At 39.1% G+C, this 20157-nt stretch overlaps 4 protein-coding genes and 1 long non-coding RNA gene across 9 annotated transcripts in view; 1 reads left to right on the top strand and 4 right to left on the bottom strand.

Moving 5' to 3' along the window:
* Positions 1 to 10981, bottom strand: part of HOXA3 (homeobox A3) — a 43619-nt gene extending 32638 nt beyond the window's left edge. The window contains exon 1 of one of the 3 annotated variants that reach the window (XM_034760677.1): positions 10852 to 10981. The gene's annotated coding sequence lies outside the window, so the exon portion shown is untranslated. The remainder of the gene's footprint in view (positions 1 to 10851) is intronic. The other 2 variants (XM_034760678.1, XM_034760680.1) reach the window with 2 other exon arrangements.
* LOC117872339 lies at positions 31 to 10971 on the top strand. Of its 3 annotated transcripts, none has more exons than XR_004644463.1 (4): positions 31 to 174; positions 8608 to 8746; positions 10383 to 10455; positions 10858 to 10971. It is a non-coding gene; the product is annotated as an uncharacterized LOC117872339 (long non-coding RNA). The 3 variants fall into 3 exon arrangements; XR_004644464.1 differs by lacking the exon at positions 31 to 174 and adding an exon at positions 7428 to 7677; XR_004644462.1 differs by lacking the exon at positions 31 to 174 and having other exon boundaries at positions 8415 to 8746.
* HOXA5 (homeobox A5) lies at positions 1027 to 4701 on the bottom strand. Its single transcript, XM_034760687.1, has 2 exons — positions 2456 to 4701; positions 1027 to 1692 (listed from the first exon to the last, which is right to left on the bottom strand). The coding sequence occupies exons 1-2, from the start codon at positions 3015 to 3017 to the stop codon at positions 1442 to 1444; spliced, it is 813 nt and encodes a 270-aa protein (XP_034616578.1). The 5' UTR covers positions 3018 to 4701; the 3' UTR covers positions 1027 to 1441.
* On the bottom strand, positions 4867 to 7193 carry HOXA6 (homeobox A6). Its single transcript, XM_034760690.1, has 2 exons — positions 6327 to 7193; positions 4867 to 5210 (listed from the first exon to the last, which is right to left on the bottom strand). The coding sequence occupies exons 1-2, from the start codon at positions 6760 to 6762 to the stop codon at positions 4951 to 4953; spliced, it is 696 nt and encodes a 231-aa protein (XP_034616581.1). The 5' UTR covers positions 6763 to 7193; the 3' UTR covers positions 4867 to 4950.
* A 1076-nt stretch (positions 10982 to 12057) lies between the features above and the next one.
* HOXA7 (homeobox A7) lies at positions 12058 to 15278 on the bottom strand. The gene is made up of 2 exons (XM_034760691.1): positions 14711 to 15278; positions 12058 to 13779 (listed from the first exon to the last, which is right to left on the bottom strand). Exons 1-2 carry the CDS (start codon positions 15084 to 15086, stop codon positions 13496 to 13498), a joined length of 660 nt encoding a protein of 219 aa, XP_034616582.1. The 5' UTR covers positions 15087 to 15278; the 3' UTR covers positions 12058 to 13495.
* Positions 15279 to 20157: the final 4879 nt, after the last annotated feature.

Genomic DNA, 20157 nt, shown 5'->3' on the forward strand with positions numbered 1-20157 from the left:
AGACAAAACCCTATTCATTTGGCACCCAAATGTCATATAGCCGGAACTGGGGCTTATAAAGTTTACTGTTTTATAACTTTTAAGGGAAGGCATCAGTGTAACCAGTCAGTAAATGTGCAAATCTCTAGTTGCTCTTAGAAGCTCTGAAGAGTTAACCATTCAAGCTCTGATGGGGTAAGTAACATTACATTTATAGAAAACTAATTGTAGAGAAAAAAACAAATATCTTTAAAGGGTGAAAAGCGGGAAGGTGGCTATAGGGTGTTGCTTATAGACGCAAAGATCTCTGATGTGGCTGTCCTGCAAATATACTTAATTAAACCACACGAGTAATTATATAGCAAGGTAAACACGCTCTGGGGTTGGGAGTGTATTTTAACAAAGCACATGTTTTTCAACAATCACCAACCAGCTACCAGTTTATTCACCCACAGAGAGTGTTGATTGTGGTTCTGCAATGCAGCTTTCGACCTAACGAGAAACCATTAAGGAGGAACTTATGGTCAAACTTTCAATTAAAAGGATTGGTGTCGGATAATTGCACTTGTATCATTTGCAAAGTGTAGCATAAGGTCCTACCCAGGTAAAATGTTACAAAAATCTGCACTGTTTAAGAAAAAAAATCAGCAAATCAGGAAGTACAGCTTCGAAATCAGATCACGAAAACTTACAATAGAAAGTTTATTTATTTATTTTTGTCTGTTTGTTTCCAGTCAGTTTTTAAAAAAAAAAAAAAAAAAAAAAAAAAAAAAAAAAAAAAAAAAGCTGATCACAGTTTGCTCAAACAGCCAGACTTTGACTATATTTGTAACTTTGTTCACAAAAACATACATTACTGATGCTGCGCTTAATAAGAGCCACTTCTAGGAGTTCGTGCAAAGAGTCATACAAAGGCACAGCAAGGACATACTGCTTGGAATCACAGTTTTCGTCACAGATTCACTATTCACTACACGTAGGACAAGTTCAGTTGTATCTCATCATTTCACCTCTACAACAGCATTAATTACACAAGAATTATATAGGTAGTTTGAATAAAAATATTTTAACAGCTTGGAGCTATACAGTTATTAACACTTAAACACACATGCACAGTTAAGCAAATTGAGTGCAACACATAACATTTGTACTAAAGGAGGGGGATTCTCTCTCTTTTTTACAGTTACTTCAAGTAACACAGCTCGCTTCATATAAATAAGTTAAAACATCTAAATTTTCAAGACAAAGCCATCCAAGACAAAGAAATGTAGGGGAAGCAGATCTACTTATACACGCGATATAATGGTAAGAAACAGGCTCATGATTAAAAGATGAATTAGGGCGACAAGAACAAGGTTTCTTCACAGAAGTAACACAAGGAAGTTTTAGAAAGTCAACTTAGTACTGACATTATGCGCAGGGTCAACTAATACTGCTCAGTACTTTTTAATTGATCAATTTCTTAAGGACGAAAAGCCCCTCCTGCAGCTGCCATGCTCATGCTTTTCAGCTTATTATCCTTTTTCCATTTCATTCTCCTGTTTTGGAACCAGATCTTTATTTGTCTCTCTGAGAGGCAAAGAGCATGTGCTATTTCAATCCTTCTTCTGCGGGTCAGGTATCTATTGAAGTGAAATTCTTTTTCCAGCTCCAGGGTTTGATATCGGGTATAAGCAGTCCGAGCCCTTTTTCCTTCTGGTCCCCCTATGTTGTCTGTAACAGAAAAGTGAATGATTTAGTCTCTCCCAGCGACCTGCTCCTGTATTTTCTAAAGCAGCCCAGAGCATCAGTAGTACTGTTATTCTTGGTCCTGTTTTTGTTTTAGGTAAATGCTCAACAAGTATCCCCTTTTCTGTAGACATTTTTAGAAGAGTAAACCAACAGAATCCTGAGCTAAGCTGATCAATGCATTGTGGATCTCAGGCTAGATTGGATTTCAGAGATAGGAGAGCAAAGCAAGGGCATTCAGATCTGTCACGAGATTTAGTTTTAGAATGCTTTGTAATTAACAAAATCATTCCTGTTTCATAATTAGAAGATGAATGGCAGGTATATATAGATATATATAATTACAGAGCAGAAGGCAACCACATAGCCTTCCCATGCCCCTCGGTCCTCACCCTTAGGATTTTTTCTGACTTCCTACCAGTGCAAACTCCCACCCTCACTCACTGTTTTGCTAAACTCTTTTTTATATATAATTAGTAACGCTGTTCCGCGGGACAGTCCTCATAATAAATTACACACCGTGACAAGCACTATTCACATTTTCCCACTTCAGATACATCTCTGCTCCCCGAGTTGTGCAGACTTTGTTGAGTTAGAGTTGCTACATTTACATTTTTAACGTGCCTACGAAACTGTCGTTCCCCACCGTGCAAGCACAGGGGTCTGATCAGGCTACACACTCACATCCACCCAGCCACCACGCATTTTACATTAAAGCCTCTTTAAAGAAAAGCAGGGTACGCTTTACCATGACTTATGTGCAGTTTTCGCATCCAGGGGTAGATCTGGGGCTGTGAAGGCTGAGCTGTGCTTTGGTCATTCTGGGCACTTGCCTGGTCGCTGCTTGCTGGGGTGTCATCCTCAGTGCCAGACGACGTGCCAACCCCCTCTCTGCTTATGTGAGTGCTGCTGCTGGAATTGGACGAAGTGCTGGTAGAGTTAGCTATGGAGTTTTTCACCCCGTGATGACTGTCGCTGACAGGCGAAGTGGCCACGGCGGTACAGGGCAGAGGGTCAGGTGGAGGCGAATGTGAAGACGTTGCAGGTTGGTTATACCTGGGCTCTGTCGACGCAGAGGTGGTAGTGGCTGGGTAATTGCGAGATCTTTCATTGGCACCAAAGTGGTTGGAAGCTGAGCGCCCAACGCTGAGATCCATGCCATTGTAGCCGTACCCGTACCTGCTGGAATGCATGCTCGCTGAATCCCTGTATTGCTCGCTCACGGAACTATGATCTCCATAATTATGTAACTGGTAGTCCGGGCCATTTGGATAGCGACCGCAAAATGAGTTTACAAAATAAGAGCTCATTTGTTTTTTGATATGTGTGCTTGATTTGTGGCTCTTGGTCGTTTTGTGCGTCTATAGCACCCTTGCACAATTTATGATGAATTATGGAAATGACTGGGACATGTACTTGGTTCCCTCCTACGTAGGCACCCAAATATGGGGTACGACTTCAAATCACGTGCTTTTGTTGTCCAGTCGTAAATCCTGCCTGATGACCTCTAGAGGTAAACTCGTGCACTAATGGGGGAGTTGGGTGGATGCTGGAGGGTTGGCGCGCGCGCCCAAGGCGCGCTCCCGCTTCCAGCTCCTGATTGTCAGTCGGACTCTTGCGCCACCCTCTGGAGACTAGTTAGATCTTCACGCTTCCAGCCAGGGTCTGCAGGGCTGGGGTCGACTCGAGGTTACAGCCCATTATAGCAAAATTATTGCATTTCTCTCACAGTTCCATTAGTATGTACCAATTGTAACGGGCTATCTGCTGCAAATCACAAAACCAGCAATAATGCAGGAGTTTGGGGAAAACATTTGCTTTTATTTTCAATAGCTTTCTTTTATTCTTTAATTCCTTCCTCTTCTGTTCTGCTATAGATTTTTAAATACAGAAATAACTTCGATCTCTTTTTAAAGTGATGCTTATTTAAACCTATTGAAAAATATAAATCCTCACACACTGGCAACAATTACAGTCCTGTTTTGCAGGCGCTTAAGAAAAGCTGTACTGCCGATTTTAAAAGGCAGGTACCTATTAAAAATAAATATTGTATAGTAGTTTTCCAACTGGGGTCAAATTCTATATAATTTTATGGTGGACGTCTTTTTCTCAGATAAATATAATGTTGTGGCGGTCATTTGACATTAATATTTTCGCGATTTGGGACTATTCAGAGCGGTAGCCCAAATTGCTTCTCCTTCCGAATAAAGGGGTCTTTGTGTGTACTGTACGCACATTCACACACACATATACGTATCTATTAGTAAATATTTTGACTGCATGTATTTTACTCAGTGAAAGAGAACTCTATTTGGAATCAATTTAGAAGCTAGTTTCTATCTATTATCTATTTAGTCTTCTGTGCTAGGAATTTCGAAAGTAAATAAAGATAGAAAGAAGAGCCACGATTTAACATTACAGACCACTGAGATTTAATTTTTTGAAACTAGCACAATCGTACTGCATGATTAAAACCCCCTCGTTGCTCAATGAAAGCTTTCTTTACTATCAGCGCCACATCAGGAGCCGCAGAAATCTGCCCGCCTCAAAACCTTTTCTTTCCCCGTTGTAAAGTTTAACGCATAGTTTTTTCTTTAATACTGGGTCAGATTTTGTTCAATTTAGTGGAATCAGCTCTGGGCATTTTAAAATCTCCCTGCGATTCATCCTCGATTTTAATGGAAGTTAATAGTCAGGATTTGTAAATCGATTTTTTTAAAATGCCGTTACCTTCTCTGTGCTAATTAAATCTCTTATACACGTGTAAAACTTTTTTTCTAGAGACCCTAAAATCCCAAACACAGTAGAACAAGACGCCCGGGATTAGTAAAGACATCAAACCAGGATTTTCTAAATCAGGCGTCACTCCACAATATGAACGTTTCCAATTACAAAAATCTACTCACTTATCTGTTGCCTACAGCCATACGGTCGTATCAGAGACATTCATACAGACATAGATGCTCAATTTAAAATATTTATAATTATAATCTAGGTTTTTTTCTGAATTACTTTAAGCAAGGCTATCTAGGCTTTGAAAAGGTGACCAGATACACTACATAGCTCTAAATCAAATATTTCTATTTTTAAATAAATTCACAGTTGATTGCAAATGTATATATTTTAATCAAGCCTTTGGGAGTCAACAGACTGTGAAAAACCTATAGGATTTTAGTAGCAGAAGGAACACAAGAAAAAAATGCTAAAAAGGAAAAGGCCTGGTAACTTTTATTAAGCATTACTCTACTCCCCTGACTTTTCCTCTGTTTCTTCGCCGCTGGGCTGTGTGGAATGTATGAGTTTGTTTTCCTTTTTCCATTTCATTCGCCTGTTTTGAAACCATATTTTAATTTGTCGTTCAGTAAGGCAGAGAGCGTTTGCAATCTCAATCCGTCGTCTTCTGGTTAAGTATCTGTTAAAATGAAATTCCTTTTCTAACTCTAGCGTTTGGTATCTGGTGTAAGTTTGCCTCCCCCGTCTCCCATGTGTTCCATACACTGTACCTGTAAAAGTAAAGACAAAATTGTCGCATTGAACAAGGCCCAATGATTTCAAGTTAAGAAATAGTGGTCAGTTGCATTGCGCCTCCTCTTGCAGAGGCAATCACATAAGGGGTGTCTACTCTGATATTCAGAAGTTTTCTTGATTAAACATTTCTAAATGATGAAGAGCATCATTATCAGATTTGAAGGTATAATTCTGATACACAGATATGTATTGGGAAAAGCATTTACCCAATGAACGAGAAATATTTAAAACTTTTATATATACATACTTGTGTGTGAGATATACAAATATGTGTGCGTATGTATACAACTATAATAGTTACTATAACTATAGCAGAACTATAATTAAGTATGATCATAATTAAAGCTCAGAGAAGCAACTAAAGTTCCTAGAACAGCCCCTGGCATTTGCTCCTGGATATGGTGCATTCAAATGCAAAAGGGCTCTTCAAAATAAGAAATGTCTTTCAAAGTTAAACTTTTCAAATAAATATAAGTCATAATCCTACCTTTCAAGAGATAACCCGGGGGAAGGTAAGGGGAGATTTTATTTTTTTGGAACAGTTGAAGTAAACAAGGCAGTGTGCTTATTCAAACAAGTGCCATTTGCTCCCATCCCAAACAGTCCTGTTGTGTAAACTTCACTTTAAGTGAGACAAAATTCGAGGTGATTTGTAAATGTGCACACATTGTCCGAAAACGTGCTTTCGATAACCAATATTTGTATACTAATGGGCTTGGGAGGGTCCTACAAATAAATGGGGGTAGACAGTACAGGGAGCATGTTCCTTACATCAGTCTTTGACACTGAAGGAGCGAAGAGGTTTCTTCGAGGAAGGATGGTTATTAGCAATTTGTGAATGCCTATTTTTCAGTTATTACTAAGGAACTGCACCAAGTCAGCCAAGTTTGGAGCAGATTGTTCCTAAACTGCTTTAAGGCTGCCAATGTGCCAGGGCTGGAATAACCTGGAAAGGTTTCGTGTTACACATTACCTCGCAGGAGTCATTCCTCTCCGACAGTTTGGACGCCCTTTCTGAAAGTCTTTCTCAAAGAAACTTCTCTCTCTCTCTCTCTCTCTCTCTCTCTCTTTATTGCATTCAAATGACTTACCAGCGCAGGAGTTCATCCGCTGCATCCAGGGATAAACAGGGCTCGTGTACTTCCGGTCGCTGCCTTCCTCATTTAAAATTTTGCTTTGCACACTGTCGGATTTGTATGGTTGATCAGGAGAAAAGTGCAGATAGTCCCCGTGTCCCCTCTGCTTGCCACTGCCGGAGGGAGAGGCGCTACTTATGTCCTTGTCAGAATAAAAACACGAGGCTCCATACTCATAGGATGCCCGATTGCAAGTAATGACCGTGTTGGACTGTTGGTAAAAACAAGGTGAGGTGTAGGTCTTGTCCTGCAGGCTTGTTGCCCCATAAGAAGCTGGGAAATGCCTCAGAGCATCATAGCCAGCTGGATAAAGGGGGATTTGCCCGAGGAAAGAGTCCTGGCCATTAGGCAGGCTCCCAGGGAAAGTGGGATTCACAAAATAGGAACTCATTTGCTCTCCCCTCTCCAGGACTGTGATTTGTTGTGTATTAGTACATCTGGCTATAACTATTAGTAGTCATCGAACTGGTTTGTTTCTGGATGGCCGAGCGCCAAAAGCGACAGCAGCAAATAGCACCAGCTGACGGCTCGGCGGCCAATGGGAGAGCAACGTGGAGCCCGCTCCCCTGGGACCCGCAGCGACCGAGCCAGCAAAGTTACAAACAACCCCGAGCCTGCACACCCGACAGATGGATGGCAACACGCACATACACACCACCTTTAACGTGGCTGAGGGAACGTGGGAGGTGGGACATATTGGGAGGAGGGGAAGGACGAGAGGGTGTTACTGTAAAAAAATAAACTGCAAAGCGTAAAAGAGTGCGGCAAGCGGCGGCCGCGAGCGCCCCCGGGGCAGTGCCCCGTGGCAGCTGGAAAAAAAAGGGGCAGCTCTCCAAAGTTAGGATCTCCACTCTGGAAGATATGCAAATCATCACACAGCGAACTCCCCTCCCCCTCGCTCCCCACCCCGGGGGGTTGGACTACCCCAGTCCTTTCTATATTCCTATATGAAAGGTAGAGAATGATTGATGTTAGAACTGAAAACTTTGGAGCAATTAAAATCTGTGGAAGGGGAATGAATCAGCGATGGCATCTGAGCTGGCCGACTTTGTAAACAAATATCTGTTTTCTTAACCGTGCAAAGAAAATAATTTTATTCAACTAAATATACTGAAAGCCCCCAAAGAATATTTCCCTCCCGAGCTTGAGCACCAAGCATCTTCTTCGCCCCAGTTCAGAATCCAGCCTTTGTGTTCGGATTGAGCCATATTCTCCGTTGTTTATTGAAGGGAATCGCGTGCATTAATGAACACTCAGATAATGAAAGTGGAGATTATGGCTCGGACAGGAAATGGTGGCCTCCTAGGTTTGTTTGTTTGTTTGTTTATTTATTTATTTATTTAGATGTGTCTTTCAAAGGGAGTCACTGGCAGAGGTTGGAACAGGTTTCCAGAGCTCCCGGAAAAGATGTGTTCAGAGAAAGTTACACATGTTTGTTTTCTTTACATCCAAAAAGTGCATTTTGCTGTATCTGAAACGACGATTTTAAAATTGTAGCGGTAGAATTATACCTAATGAAAATAGCCACGCTAACGTGTGTGCAGAGGCAAAACGGTTTCGCTGTTGTTTCTAATCGTTTGTGTTCACTGATGTTTTAACAAACGTCTTAACGTGTACTGTTCTACTTGGCAGTTACCCCAGAACGGTCATACAATTCTTGGCCCAGGGCAGAAGCAGTAGCAGTGCTGATGAAATGCACAGAATGGCTTTTAATTCAGCCTACTCCAGCAGTTCCTAAAAATAACAAGGAGATTATTCCTTCCAAACTGTGTTTACTCATAATACGTGACTATGACCACAGACTGAACAGCCGATTTTTAAACGTGCTGGAGTTTGTACTAACTCTGTTTCCTATAGCACCTAAACGAGCTTTGGAAACGTGAGTTTTGTTGTTGTTGGAAGGTTCCGTGTCTCATTTCCGGAGGATGATTACGGTACCTATAAAACAGTAGTGAGTTAAAACATCTCTCCACAATAGTTGGTATTGTTAGCGTTCTCCGTTGGACTTTCACACTGAGATGTTGATTACCTTCCATTTTTATTTTTACCCCTATTCTCTTCTCCGACTCTAATCTATATACACATCTGTTAGACTAAAAATTATATGCATTGAGATAACAGCTAAACATTATGTGTAGCTACTCAAAAGAATCCCTGTCCTGAAGAATTTGTACTATGTGTGGGGGGAAATGATGAATACAAATGAGGTTTTTAAAAATGTGAAATTTTTCAGCAGAGGCTAGACCGGAAACGTGCCATGAAAATTAAGATTCGGTGAATACAAAAATCCAACGTCCATACTTCTTTTAAAAAAGTTGTGGTCAGAAGGTTTTTTCTTTGAAGACGCACTGGATTCATCGCGAAAAAAATGAGAGGTTTATACATATTTAAGTTTTATTATGTCCGTTTCAGATTGATATTATCTTTGTTTAAGGGATTGGGAGGGAAATGATTTGCCCAGGAGTCTTAATTTGCGGTTCTTGTTTTAGCCAAAGTCAAAATCTCTAATGTCTCAGCATAACAAATGAAAACATTTCTCAGTTGCTTCCGCCGCACTAAACCTCAGAATAAATGAAAGTACACATTTGTTATGGTTACAGCATTTGTAGTAACAGCTAAACAATTTGCATGGCAATCGTGATTTCAGTTACATTCATTATTCAAAAAATAAAAAAATAAAAAAACCTGCCACCATAAAGCTTTTACCGTGAGCGTTCCCAGCCAGATAAGTGTTTATATAAAGCTGCAATTAAACCTATCTTCGAAAAGTGAATATTGAAAAGCTTCCCACTGCACTTCTGCAACTGTAATAAAGTAAGTAGTCCTGCTCCTCCCATTTTTTTAAATTATGAAAAGATGTCAGCACACAGTTGAAAAAACCGTGATTAGCACTTTAACAAGACGCGGGTTATTTTTTCTTTCATTCTTTCAGTCAACAGACTCCATAACTCAAACAACGCTAGAGTACAGGTGCAGGGGCAGTTACCCTCTTGAGCTTAACCCTCCCTCCTTCACATACTATCTAAATCCACTTATAAATCCTTCTCATGTTCAGAGGCGCAATAGAAAGCAACCTTTAACTAATAGCCTATAATCCAAACAGTTCTTGCAATCCAAACCATTGTTTAGATTGAACTCGTATTAGTAACCTCACCGGGCAGCCTCAATCTTATCCCATCAAACCAATTCGCACAGGGACATTTTACATTCGACAAACATCAAAGTTTTAAAAATATATATATAAAAAACCCAGCCCTGTAGAAATAGCCCATGCGTGGTGGCGTTTGAATGGTTTCCCTAGGTAGGCCGAATTTTTAGGATTTCTCCAAGAGGATTGCAGACAATTAGCCTTTTACTTGCTGCTGCCTTTGGATCGCCTGGTTTCCGCCACACAGTGGCAGCACTGAGAGTCTATCGCACCGCCATAAATAATCCGACACTCACTGCAGTTGCAGTCAAGCAGATACTGCAATGCAATGCAAATGTAATTCTTTATCAGCCCGGAGAACACAAACAACACCGGTGTTAACATCTAAAGCACTCACAGCTCATTCTTAATTACTGTAATGAATATAAAGATATTACAGAAGCAGAACCCTGAACCAATGCCGCGGTTTCCAGAACACAAACATAGGAAGCAACGCCAGCTCGGTGAAAGACACGTTATGATGCCAATACCTTACTAAAATAATCCATGTCCAGATCTATTTCCGTCCCGTCCCCCCCCCACACACAACCCGTGTTCCATTTTTTCAAAATCATAATTAAATTGACACAGTACCTCGTATTTTCTTCAATTGACATCGAAAAAGCTTCATTTCAGAATCTGATGTAGGACTGATTGCTTAAAATCGAGCCTTGGATGTTCATCCATAAACTACGTATTTAGAAAAATGTCTGTAATATTGTTCAAGCTCCGATCAACACATGACGTGACACAGTTATACTGTATACAATGATTCATTTGATAAAGCAACCTATGCACATATTTCCTCTATTCTGCTGTTACAGAAATATCCTTTCTCTCTCCTGGAAATTTTACGGAATGAGAAGATATTATGCCGATTGGTCTCTTTCTGAAATTGTAAGTGTATTTTTTTTAAAATTCTAAATTGCAATTAACACAAATTAATTTGCTAATGCTGGGAAACAAAAATAATGCATTTTCTTGGGCAAAGAAACTCGATATGATTTTGTAAATTTGAATTCTAATATAATAATAATACAAATCTGAATGTGAGAGTAAATCTTTTTAAAATACCTTTATTAAAATTACGCCTCAGCCTTGCTCATAACAAATGCTTGTATTTTTGCATGCACTGGTTAAATATAAATAAGCTAAATATTCGACTGATAATCCTTCAATTGGTATAAATTCATGTCTACTATATCTATTATATATAGATGGGTCCCATATAGGTATATATGGGTATTAAAATAATGTTACCCTGCTTATGGTAGTGTTATATACGTTTCTCACCTTTAGGTTCTGGCTCGCAGGAGCCCCTGCTACTTTGACAGCTGTCGCTTTGGCTGCACAGGAGACGAATCGCCCTCCTTTTGGTGCCAGAAGAAGCAGGAAATTAGCCAGGTTGCAAGTTGAAAATCTGCCACTCCAGTGCTTTGAATCCAATATGCCACACCTTCCAGCGGAGGAATTGGAAATTGCCATCCAGGATCTGTGTTCTAGGCGGCTGCTTATGCTGAACCTCCATACACTTTGTTCACTATTGCCTTACAAAGAACAAATGAAATGGGGGATTGAAAGCCAGAGAGATCCGAAGCAGGACAGAGCTGAGCAAAAGAATGCAGCTCTATTCTCGCAAGGGAAATTATAAAAAAGTTCATGTTCACGGTTACCATCCACATGACCGACAGCGACCAATGGAAAAACCGAGCAACTCATAAAGTTGTATTGCAAAGTTGTAAATTTTCATAAACAACAACGGATTTATGGCCTTTTCCTCATCACTAAGAAGAGGCAGGTCTTAGAGAGGCGCCATCTTACCAGAGAGGCAGCCCTGGAGTTTTAAAAGACCTAGAGTTTGTTCTAATTTTATTAAAATTGCAATTAGTGCATTTACCAGTAACTGAACACAGCAGAGCTAGAGAACTACTCTGCAGATGATGGTATCATTATATCTATATTTTTCTTGCCCTCTGAAGAGAATTTAATGCATGATCTTTTTAAATTCCATATTAAAATACGGGATCTGCTTTAGGTGTGTAATAATGGGCAGGGAGAATATTTTTAAATATAGACGGTTCGGTTAGGTTATTTGTCTTGATTTTACATATTTCCTATTGCCCTAATATGATTGACACGCAGACACACACCTGACTTGATCTTCAACATTTTGAATTTTCGCACTGCAGTTTGCGTCTATAATCAAATATTATTCCGCTAACGCGGATTTCCGCCTGGGTATAGGCAGGTTTTATGTCTACTGTGATTTTAAAAATTTCACTGAAGCACCTAGGAGCTTCTTGTTTAAGGAATGATCTCTGCTTAATTAATCAACTCAGGTGAAAAATCTAGATAGAGAAATTGACTGATTCCTAACAATTCATCACCTATTAATTTTTTTTTGATTGCGGATAAAAATGATATATTTGATCTAAATTCTTTATTTGGCCTTGTAAATTTTATGCTTCTTTTGAACTGTTCCCTAATAAAGAAACACAATTAATTGTCAACAAGCATATTTATTTCCTGTGTAACATAAAACATTTATCGTGGGAGATATTTGAACACGGTATCACTTCCAAAGAGAGCTCACTTACATTTTTTCTCAACTGCCAATACTTACACGGCATATCCAAATGTTCACAATGAACACATCGAGACACATTGTAACATACAATTTATGAATAAACTTTAGCCAAACCTTCATGAAGGATTTATACAGAGTTCTTAACAAAACACCATGCTACAAAGTTACCAATTTAATTACAGACTTCCCAGTTTATGACGTGATCTTACAAATGATTTCAAGACAATATAAATGACAAAAATTTCGTTTAAATATACAGTATTTTCTATTGTAGGAAAATTCGCGGTATTACATATTAACACATTCTGAAATCAGGACAAAAAGATTTTTGAGAGGCGCTAACCTGGTCGTCTTAATTCACTTTTTAAAGAACATTTTCCGCTATATTAAGTAGGATGATCTTAGAAAACAAAACGGCCTATAATAATGTACTTCAAAAGGTAGAAGCCAACAGAAGATATTAAAGCGCTTTGTACAATATTAGTATGTGTTTTCGTCTTCACTCGGAATAGTAAAGGATTGAGAAGAAAGATATATTGCAGCATATGGTTTTCATTTATAATTGCGTTGGAATAAATATATTATTTTTTCAATTTAAATATATTCAGCATTTTCGGTACCAAATTATATACCAAAGCTATTGATGCCTGCTTTTCAAAGGACTACACTTAAGTTTCTAAAAGCATTCTGCAATTCACATTAGTATGTTATCTTCTTTTGATTAATAAAATACAGTATAGTTTAGAAGATAGGTAGGCGGAGCGAGAAATAGGTAGTCTGGAAAATAGGTAGTACAAATAATTGTTGTAGGATGTAGTGGTTTCTGTTTCATTATTTTTACAGGATTTTTTTCACTTGCTGTTTAATGTTGCCTGTTTGTTGTGATCCTTTGAAACAAAAGGAAACAGGAAGTGCAGAACTATTTATTCAAAAGTAGGTAGTTTTTTTATGTGACCCTAATGCACTTACCCCTTAACAACTGATTGGGACTAATTGAGTCAGGTAGTTATGCTGGACGTTAACGTTTTTCTGCATGTGCAAGTAGCAGTTCTCTCACGCAAATGTAACCATACAAAACACACCAAGATTTGGGCAAACGAAAATAAAATGATTAGGATGATCTTATGAGAGATTCCAAATAAGTTGGACAGGAAATGTGCGAGGTTTGGGGAGGTGGGGACTGGAAGACAAATCAGGGGATCTTTTAATGTTTGAAAATGCTCGGTTTCAAGATGTTCAGTAAAGGGAACAGAATTTTTAAAATAAAACAGTAAGTCTTTTTTTAAAGAGAGCTTTTACAACTGTCACGTGCATACATAATACTAGAGATTGCTTCGTCAAATGGGAGCTTTACTCGTCTTCTTCCTCCTCTTCTTCCACTTTCTCCACAGACGCTGTTGCTGACGTGTTCTCGTTGGTCGCTGGAGTGCTGGAGCTCTCTTCTTTATGCTCTTTCTTCCATTTCATCCTCCTGTTTTGGAACCAGATTTTGATCTGCCTTTCAGTTAGGCACAGAGCATGGGCGATCTCTATTCTCCGCCTGCGAGTCAGATAGCGGTTAAAGTGGAATTCTTTCTCCAGCTCCAGGGTCTGGTAGCGGGTGTACGTCTGCCGACCCCGCTTCCTATCTGGACCTGAAAGCAGGCAAACAGGCACAGAAGTTAGCCAGAAACCTGAAGATAATCAGTTCGAAGGAAAGTTGGTATTTACAAACAGCCATCCAAGCAACTGGAGTAAATCCTCTTCCTTTATTCCCCCGCCCCTAACAAAGGTATTTCTCTCAGACAGCATGCCCAGCTCAAACATGGCAAATTAAGTTCTCCGAAATATACCAAAGTGGAGAGAAAACATTAAAGACAAAAACATTTTACTTCCTAAAGGATGAACCTTACAATCGGCTCTGTTTCTCCAGCGTCCTCCAGACTTTTGTGTTTCACAAAGGAAAAGAAAAGCAGGGTCTGAAACTTCAGTTTATTTATTTATTTATCCCAGGGTCTTTTTTAATCAGATTATAGACACATACTAGCATTAGACTCAAGAACGGAGCTCACATTTTCCAGATCTCTTTCCTTTTTACGCACGTATACAGACCCTGATCCCCAGAAAAGGCAGATGACACATTTCACATTAACAGTGAGCTAGAGCACCCCTGCCCCTCTGAAACAGTCTCTCCTCCCTTCTTTAGAGCCCCTCTTTTTCTCTTTCCTCTGCGTTTTCCGCCACATATGATTTTTGTACATTTTGTTGGGGTGAGGGTGGGGGTGGGGAACACTTACCCGTGTGGGCTCCCAGAGTACATAGCCAGCTCTCCATATTTCTACATCAACCCGCACAAATAAACGTAATACTAAAATTCCATAGCAAATTGACTTAAATAAATTTACGAGGATAGAACCCATTAATTGAGCAATAAAAAGTTTTATGATACTCATTTACATACAATGCCACGGGCTTTCTACGCAATGGCGCCTCTGCTATAATTAAAACCATAAAGGCTGTGCTGACAGTAATTTCGGCTACACATTTGCCTGGCTGCCATAGCTTTGCCCTCTCCATTCCCCATACCTGAAGACCTCATCCAGGGGTATATCCGGAAATTAGCCTCAGCCTGGCTGTGCAGGTTGCTTTCCTCCGCTTTCTCACAGCTGGATTTGGTTAGATCATTGCAGAGGACGGGAATGTTCTGATCAAAAGAGGAACAATGCAGGTTGTAGGCATCTGAGCCCAGGCTGTATCCGGAAGAGAACGGGTTTTGATATATGGTACTGTTCACATTGTACAAGCCAGGCATGGAGGAGGTGAAAGCACTAGCCCCTGGTCCATAGCCGCTTCTCTGAGAGTTGGTTGCAAAGGAGCAAGAAGTAGGCTCTGCATTTTGGAAAAGAGAAGCCCCCGTCGTATATTTGCTAAAAAGAGCGTTCACATAATACGAAGAACTCATAATTTTGACTTGTGATTTGTTGTCCGGTAGGCTTCAGTGTCGGTTTTACGAGGTAGCGTGATATATGATAACATTACACCCCCAGATTTACACCAAACCCCATTTTCTTTTGGACTGAGCTGCCTCCAGCACGTGACCAGTCATATGACCCCATCCTCCAATCTCCTCCTGCATCACAGGTGGTATGGATCAGGGTGTCTCACAATATCCTATAATGGAAGGGGAAGAGGATCAAATATATGTCTAACAAATTAAAGACAAGGGGGCTTTTGGTTAAGGGTGCCACATGGTAGATGATCTTTTGTAAGATCCCTATAAAGTATAGTAAGTAAAATAAACAGAGATTTATTTGGTTGTATTATGAAACTTAAACCGCACGTTGTGCGACGCAGATCTCTCTATTCTAGAGCTGTATTGGTTTAGAAAAACAAGGTATGGCTGCGCACATATTGCTCCTGCCTCTCAGTTTACTCCTCATTTTCTGTCTTTTTTTCTTCTTTTATGTTTTTTTATCCAAGTGGAGATCGCATAGCATTGGACTATATTATAATATGAATAGGAGGGTTTTCTATTTAATAAAAGCTACAGTGCTCAGCTGATCAATAGTTAGTGTTTGGGGGGAAAGCACATCTTGCACATTAAAAACCTCCGCAGTAAACTGAAACCATGTGTCTCTCTCACACACACATACACACAAGTTTAAATAATTCTGTTACTCACGCATGCATTATTTTTCTGCAGTAGTGAAATAAGTATATATTGCGTTCCCTATTTTGCTAACAGATGTATTACGATATTGCTATATTACATTCTGCTAATCGCTTTCGGCTAGATGGATCAGGATGGGGTTGCTCCAGAAATCCGCTTTTAACTCTTTTGCAAACCAGTATGTCTCAAAGGACGAAGCTAACCGTTCTGAAAGAATATTAATACTCCTTGGCTCGCATACATTACCGAACCTTGCGTGTGAAACTTAGTCCATCTCTTCCGATTTCAAAGGTGAATTAATATATCGATCACGTTTTTTATTTATAATACTCAGTTGCTAAATCTGTATTGTTACGACTGTATTTCTGACGGATTCATTACGTCTAATAGCAGAATAATTCCGCTTTTCCCCGTTCCCTTGAAGCAAAAAGAGGATACCTCTCGTCTGAACACCTTTTAAAAACCGATAAGTCCTGGAGTCACACATGTAGGGCTTCAGATCTTAACTAATTGTTTGATGCCTTCTTTGCCTTTTAATGTACATACCTTACTATTCGAAGACGGAGACAGCAACATTACATTTAGATCACGGGTAACGTTCCTCATTTTCTAAACACTCCGCTTTCCAACAATAAGAATGACTTTCCATTGAGGATGCTGCACCGTACCCTTCCTTTAAACGGATCATAAAATGGGTTTCCTTCTCTCAGACAGGGAGTCCTGGTAAAGACAGCTTTTACTGCCCTGCCTTATTGCACATCATAAACTGGAAGAAGCACAATGGAATTGCCCCGGAAATTCTCCTTTAAATTATAGAGTTTAATGCCCTGTGTACAAAGAACTTCTCACCAGTTAAAATTGTTCTTGGCGATATTTCGCACGGACCCTAGAGTTCACGTTTTGGAAACCTAAGGAAAAAAGAACGCTTGAGGACTATTTATATGCGAATATTGCAACAATCCCATGTAGGGTACGGAGAAAAACAAGTGAAATTGACTAAAGCGAAGTCATCTAGATATTTGTGGTTAAGAATATGCAAACGTTGTGACTACATCTAGATATTTGTCAACAGCTAAACATGTACAAACCAGGTTATTATTCGCAGTCTAAAGCCAGCATCTGAATAAACAGCTTCCTCTTTATTTTGTTTCAGAAATATTACTCAGCATTACAGTTAGTTACAAAAAACGAAGGATCACAATCCCAACTGACTTTCTGGAAAGAAATAAAGGCCCAAGAAGTTAAACGAATGCGAAGCAACCAAGAAGACTACTAAGAAGATCAAAGAGACTGAATTAGACGGCATTAGACCAATAAATTGCTCCTCTGGTGACAACATACCAAGATGCAAGAAGAAAGAAACAGCAAACATAACCAATGTCTAGACTTGGGTATTGATAATGCAAGACAGGAGTTTATAGAGGAGCCTTAAAAAGAACATTTAAGGGTGTCTCGCTTCTTAAAACATATTTAAAAGTAATCAGGATATTAAACATGGATACCGCCACCTTTGATTGTTTTCCTTTCATCTTTCCAATGTCACCTCTTGTAAACAATATTAATATTTCACACCAAGTTCGCACTGAATAAGACACATCAGGAGTCCCAGGAAAGTGTTTTCCCCGCACCTATTCGACAAAAGCCTCCTTAAAATACTACCTCTGGAATAGACTCTAAAACATGTCAATCTTCTGCATTCTATACTGCACTGGATAGTGCTTTAGCATATTTCTGAAATTGCAACTTTTACATTTTAGTGAATGATTACATTCAAGAAAAACATAGTGGACAAGTAAATCGCAAGCTTTCAGCTATCACAATAGCCTCCTATGTTTTAAAACAAACTTAGAATTTATTTCCTTTTTACTAATAAAGACCCGGACTATGTCTTATTGCCTTCTGAGCTTTCCCCAGAATGGAAAAGGTAGTGATAAAATGGTGCGCAGAAATTATACGCAACCTGGGAACACTGCCTGATTATCAGTTGTGTGTTAAGCAATATTTTGATGTAACTGTGACCCTGGATACTACTCTGTTGTTTCAAAATATGTTACCACTATAATTTATCCAATATGATAATAGGACTTACGTGCCAAATTATTACTTACTTTGAAATACATAAGCACGTGTTCATTTCAGTATAATTTTACTGCTCAAGAAAAATAATTAATCAAATAATTATTTTAAAATACGAATATATGCAGACATTCGATATGAATAGGCTTATTAGAAACCTGAGAAAGCGATGGTCCTATTTCAATTATATTTTACCCTAAAAATACTAACAGACTTAAAGTGATGTGGAAAAAATAACATAATCCCCACATCCCTTGCTCATTCTGAGAATTGGTTTCAAGAAATTGCCTTTAATTTAAAGAAATATTAATCAGATATATCAAAATAATTAAGTAAGATGACTCCTAGGGCGCGGTTCGTTTTCTTTGTTTTCTTTAACTTGAAAGATATAACACTAATATCTTCGACCATGTTTAGAGGGTTCCTTTCTTTATTTCTCTTTCGGTGAGTTTTTCTCTCGTTTTCACGACTGATTTGACAAAAAATAACATAATTCCACTAAACTGCGCCCTGAAAGCAGTTAGCGAAGAACAACGCAGTCAACAAAACCAAAACGGATAAATACTAACATTAACGAGGGAAATAAAAATAAGAGGCACGAGAATTTAAGAATGAATATGTAGAGACATCTCATCGGACGGTTAGCATCTGTATGATATAATTAAACGGGTCCCACAGCGCTGAAATTGCTAGGAACCCAAGCAATGTTTTAACTGTATCAAAGACAGCTGTTGAAGAATTTCAGTTGCCAGTAAATAATTTTCAAATTAAAGTTTGCAACCTTGCCGTTTCTTCAATGAACGCGGTTAGGTCGTATGTTCAGTAAGAAGAGTTCCATTTGGGAATTAAGTATCAGAGGTGTAGCCGTGTTAGTCTGAATCTGTAAAAAGCAACAGAGGGTCCTGTGGCACCTTTAAGACTAACAGAAGTATTAGAGCATAAGCTTTCGTGGGTGAATGCCCACTTCATCAGACCCAATTTGGGAATTTGGGAGTTAGTTTGACTCTTTGTTCGTTCCCCATACAAAGCCCACGTATTGTGAAATCGCGTTATCGACTTGATTATGAAAAACACCACCGCCGTCCACAGAACGCTACATGACATTCGAATCATTATGTTAATACTTTTTCAATCCCCGCTTCTCCGAAATATTAAAGCGCTCATGAGCCCTGAATGAAATCAGAATAGTTTGCATGTACATTAATGGGTTAATGATAAAATGGCTAATATTTTTGAAAAAAGGAAAGGTGAAAAGGGAATTGAATAGTGTATAAAGGCGTCAGCGGTTTATGTTAACTAATTAGAAATGCCTTAATGCTTTAATAATTAAAAATAAATAAATCGTCTGATAAAATCGGAGACTGAAACTTTACCTTTTCAATTACTGCGTTTAAGATAAGCAACACAGCAAGTCTAATACTAACTATATTATTTTTCAATGAAGCACCATTCATAATAAGCCCAGAGTAAGAACTGTTGGCCTTGGTTAACATCAGATCAGTTGTTTCAAATCCAGTTATTCTCCTATAAAGTCGACATTTTAGGAGCTTTCAAGTGCTCTCGCAGTATGCTTCATGGCGGGTTTGTGAATGTTTTCATGGAATAATACTGCCATCTGCTGTTCTATTTGGGACATTGCAAATAATAAATGATGCAAGAACGTTTCAGTTTGCTAACAGTTTACGTCTCCGACAGCGAATACTTCAATAATCTGCTCGGCAAAAGAGTAGCAAGTATACAAAATGTTCCGGTCACAAATACATTAAAGATAAACGTTCGCCTTCGAGCTTAGATTTCAGAAGAGGAAGGCTAATAAAAGGTAGTTATTTCCGCACCCCCGCTTTATCTAAAACAGCCAGACAAAACAAATGAAAAGGCTTTGGTAGAAAATCTTAATTGTGGCTGGACAGTTGTAAACTCATTAAGAGCCGAATTCCAGACAGTTTGCAGACCCGTCATTTATTACACACCCTTAATGCTGATTCTTTGAAGTTTCCTCTGTCTGCAACAACAGAGGGCGTCCCGAACATCCCAAAACACTGGAACAGGGATCAATTAGGGTCTTTTTTTGTGTGTGAGTGTGCAACAAAACTATTTCCCGTTTACTAATTATAACCCGTCAAAACTTACCAGAGATTTCTTTTAAAAAGAAGAAGAAGAAGAAGAAGAAGAAGTGAGGCTGAAAGATTTTCCTTCCGCACTTTTGCACCTCTGTAAGCTTCTTGCGAGCGCCCTAAATTTTGTGTTTAACCCTGCAGCGTTTTACACCCCATAAACGGTTACAGCA

The sequence above is a fragment of the Trachemys scripta genome, chromosome 2, assembly GCF_013100865.1.
Source record: "Trachemys scripta elegans isolate TJP31775 chromosome 2, CAS_Tse_1.0, whole genome shotgun sequence".
NCBI lineage: Eukaryota > Metazoa > Chordata > Testudines > Emydidae > Trachemys > Trachemys scripta.

Excerpts from the sequence above, each read along its gene's own strand:
- HOXA5 (XM_034760687.1), bottom strand. The coding sequence starts at position 3,017 with ATGAGCTCTTATTTTGTAAACTCATTTTGCGGTCGCTATCCAAATGGC. Across the intron at positions 1,693-2,455 it reads AAAACTGCACATAAGTCATG|ACAACATAGGGGGACCAGAA; the intron begins GTAAAGCGTACC and ends TTTCTGTTACAG.
- HOXA6 (XM_034760690.1), bottom strand. The coding sequence starts at position 6,762 with ATGAGTTCCTATTTTGTGAATCCCACTTTCCCTGGGAGCCTGCCTAAT. Across the intron at positions 5,211-6,326 it reads GCGGATGAACTCCTGCGCTG|GTACAGTGTATGGAACACAT; the intron begins GTAAGTCATTTG and ends TTACTTTTACAG.
- HOXA7 (XM_034760691.1), bottom strand. The coding sequence starts at position 15,086 with ATGAGTTCTTCGTATTATGTGAACGCTCTTTTTAGCAAATATACGACG. Across the intron at positions 13,780-14,710 it reads CCCCTGGATGAGGTCTTCAG|GTCCAGATAGGAAGCGGGGT; the intron begins GTATGGGGAATG and ends GCCTGCTTTCAG.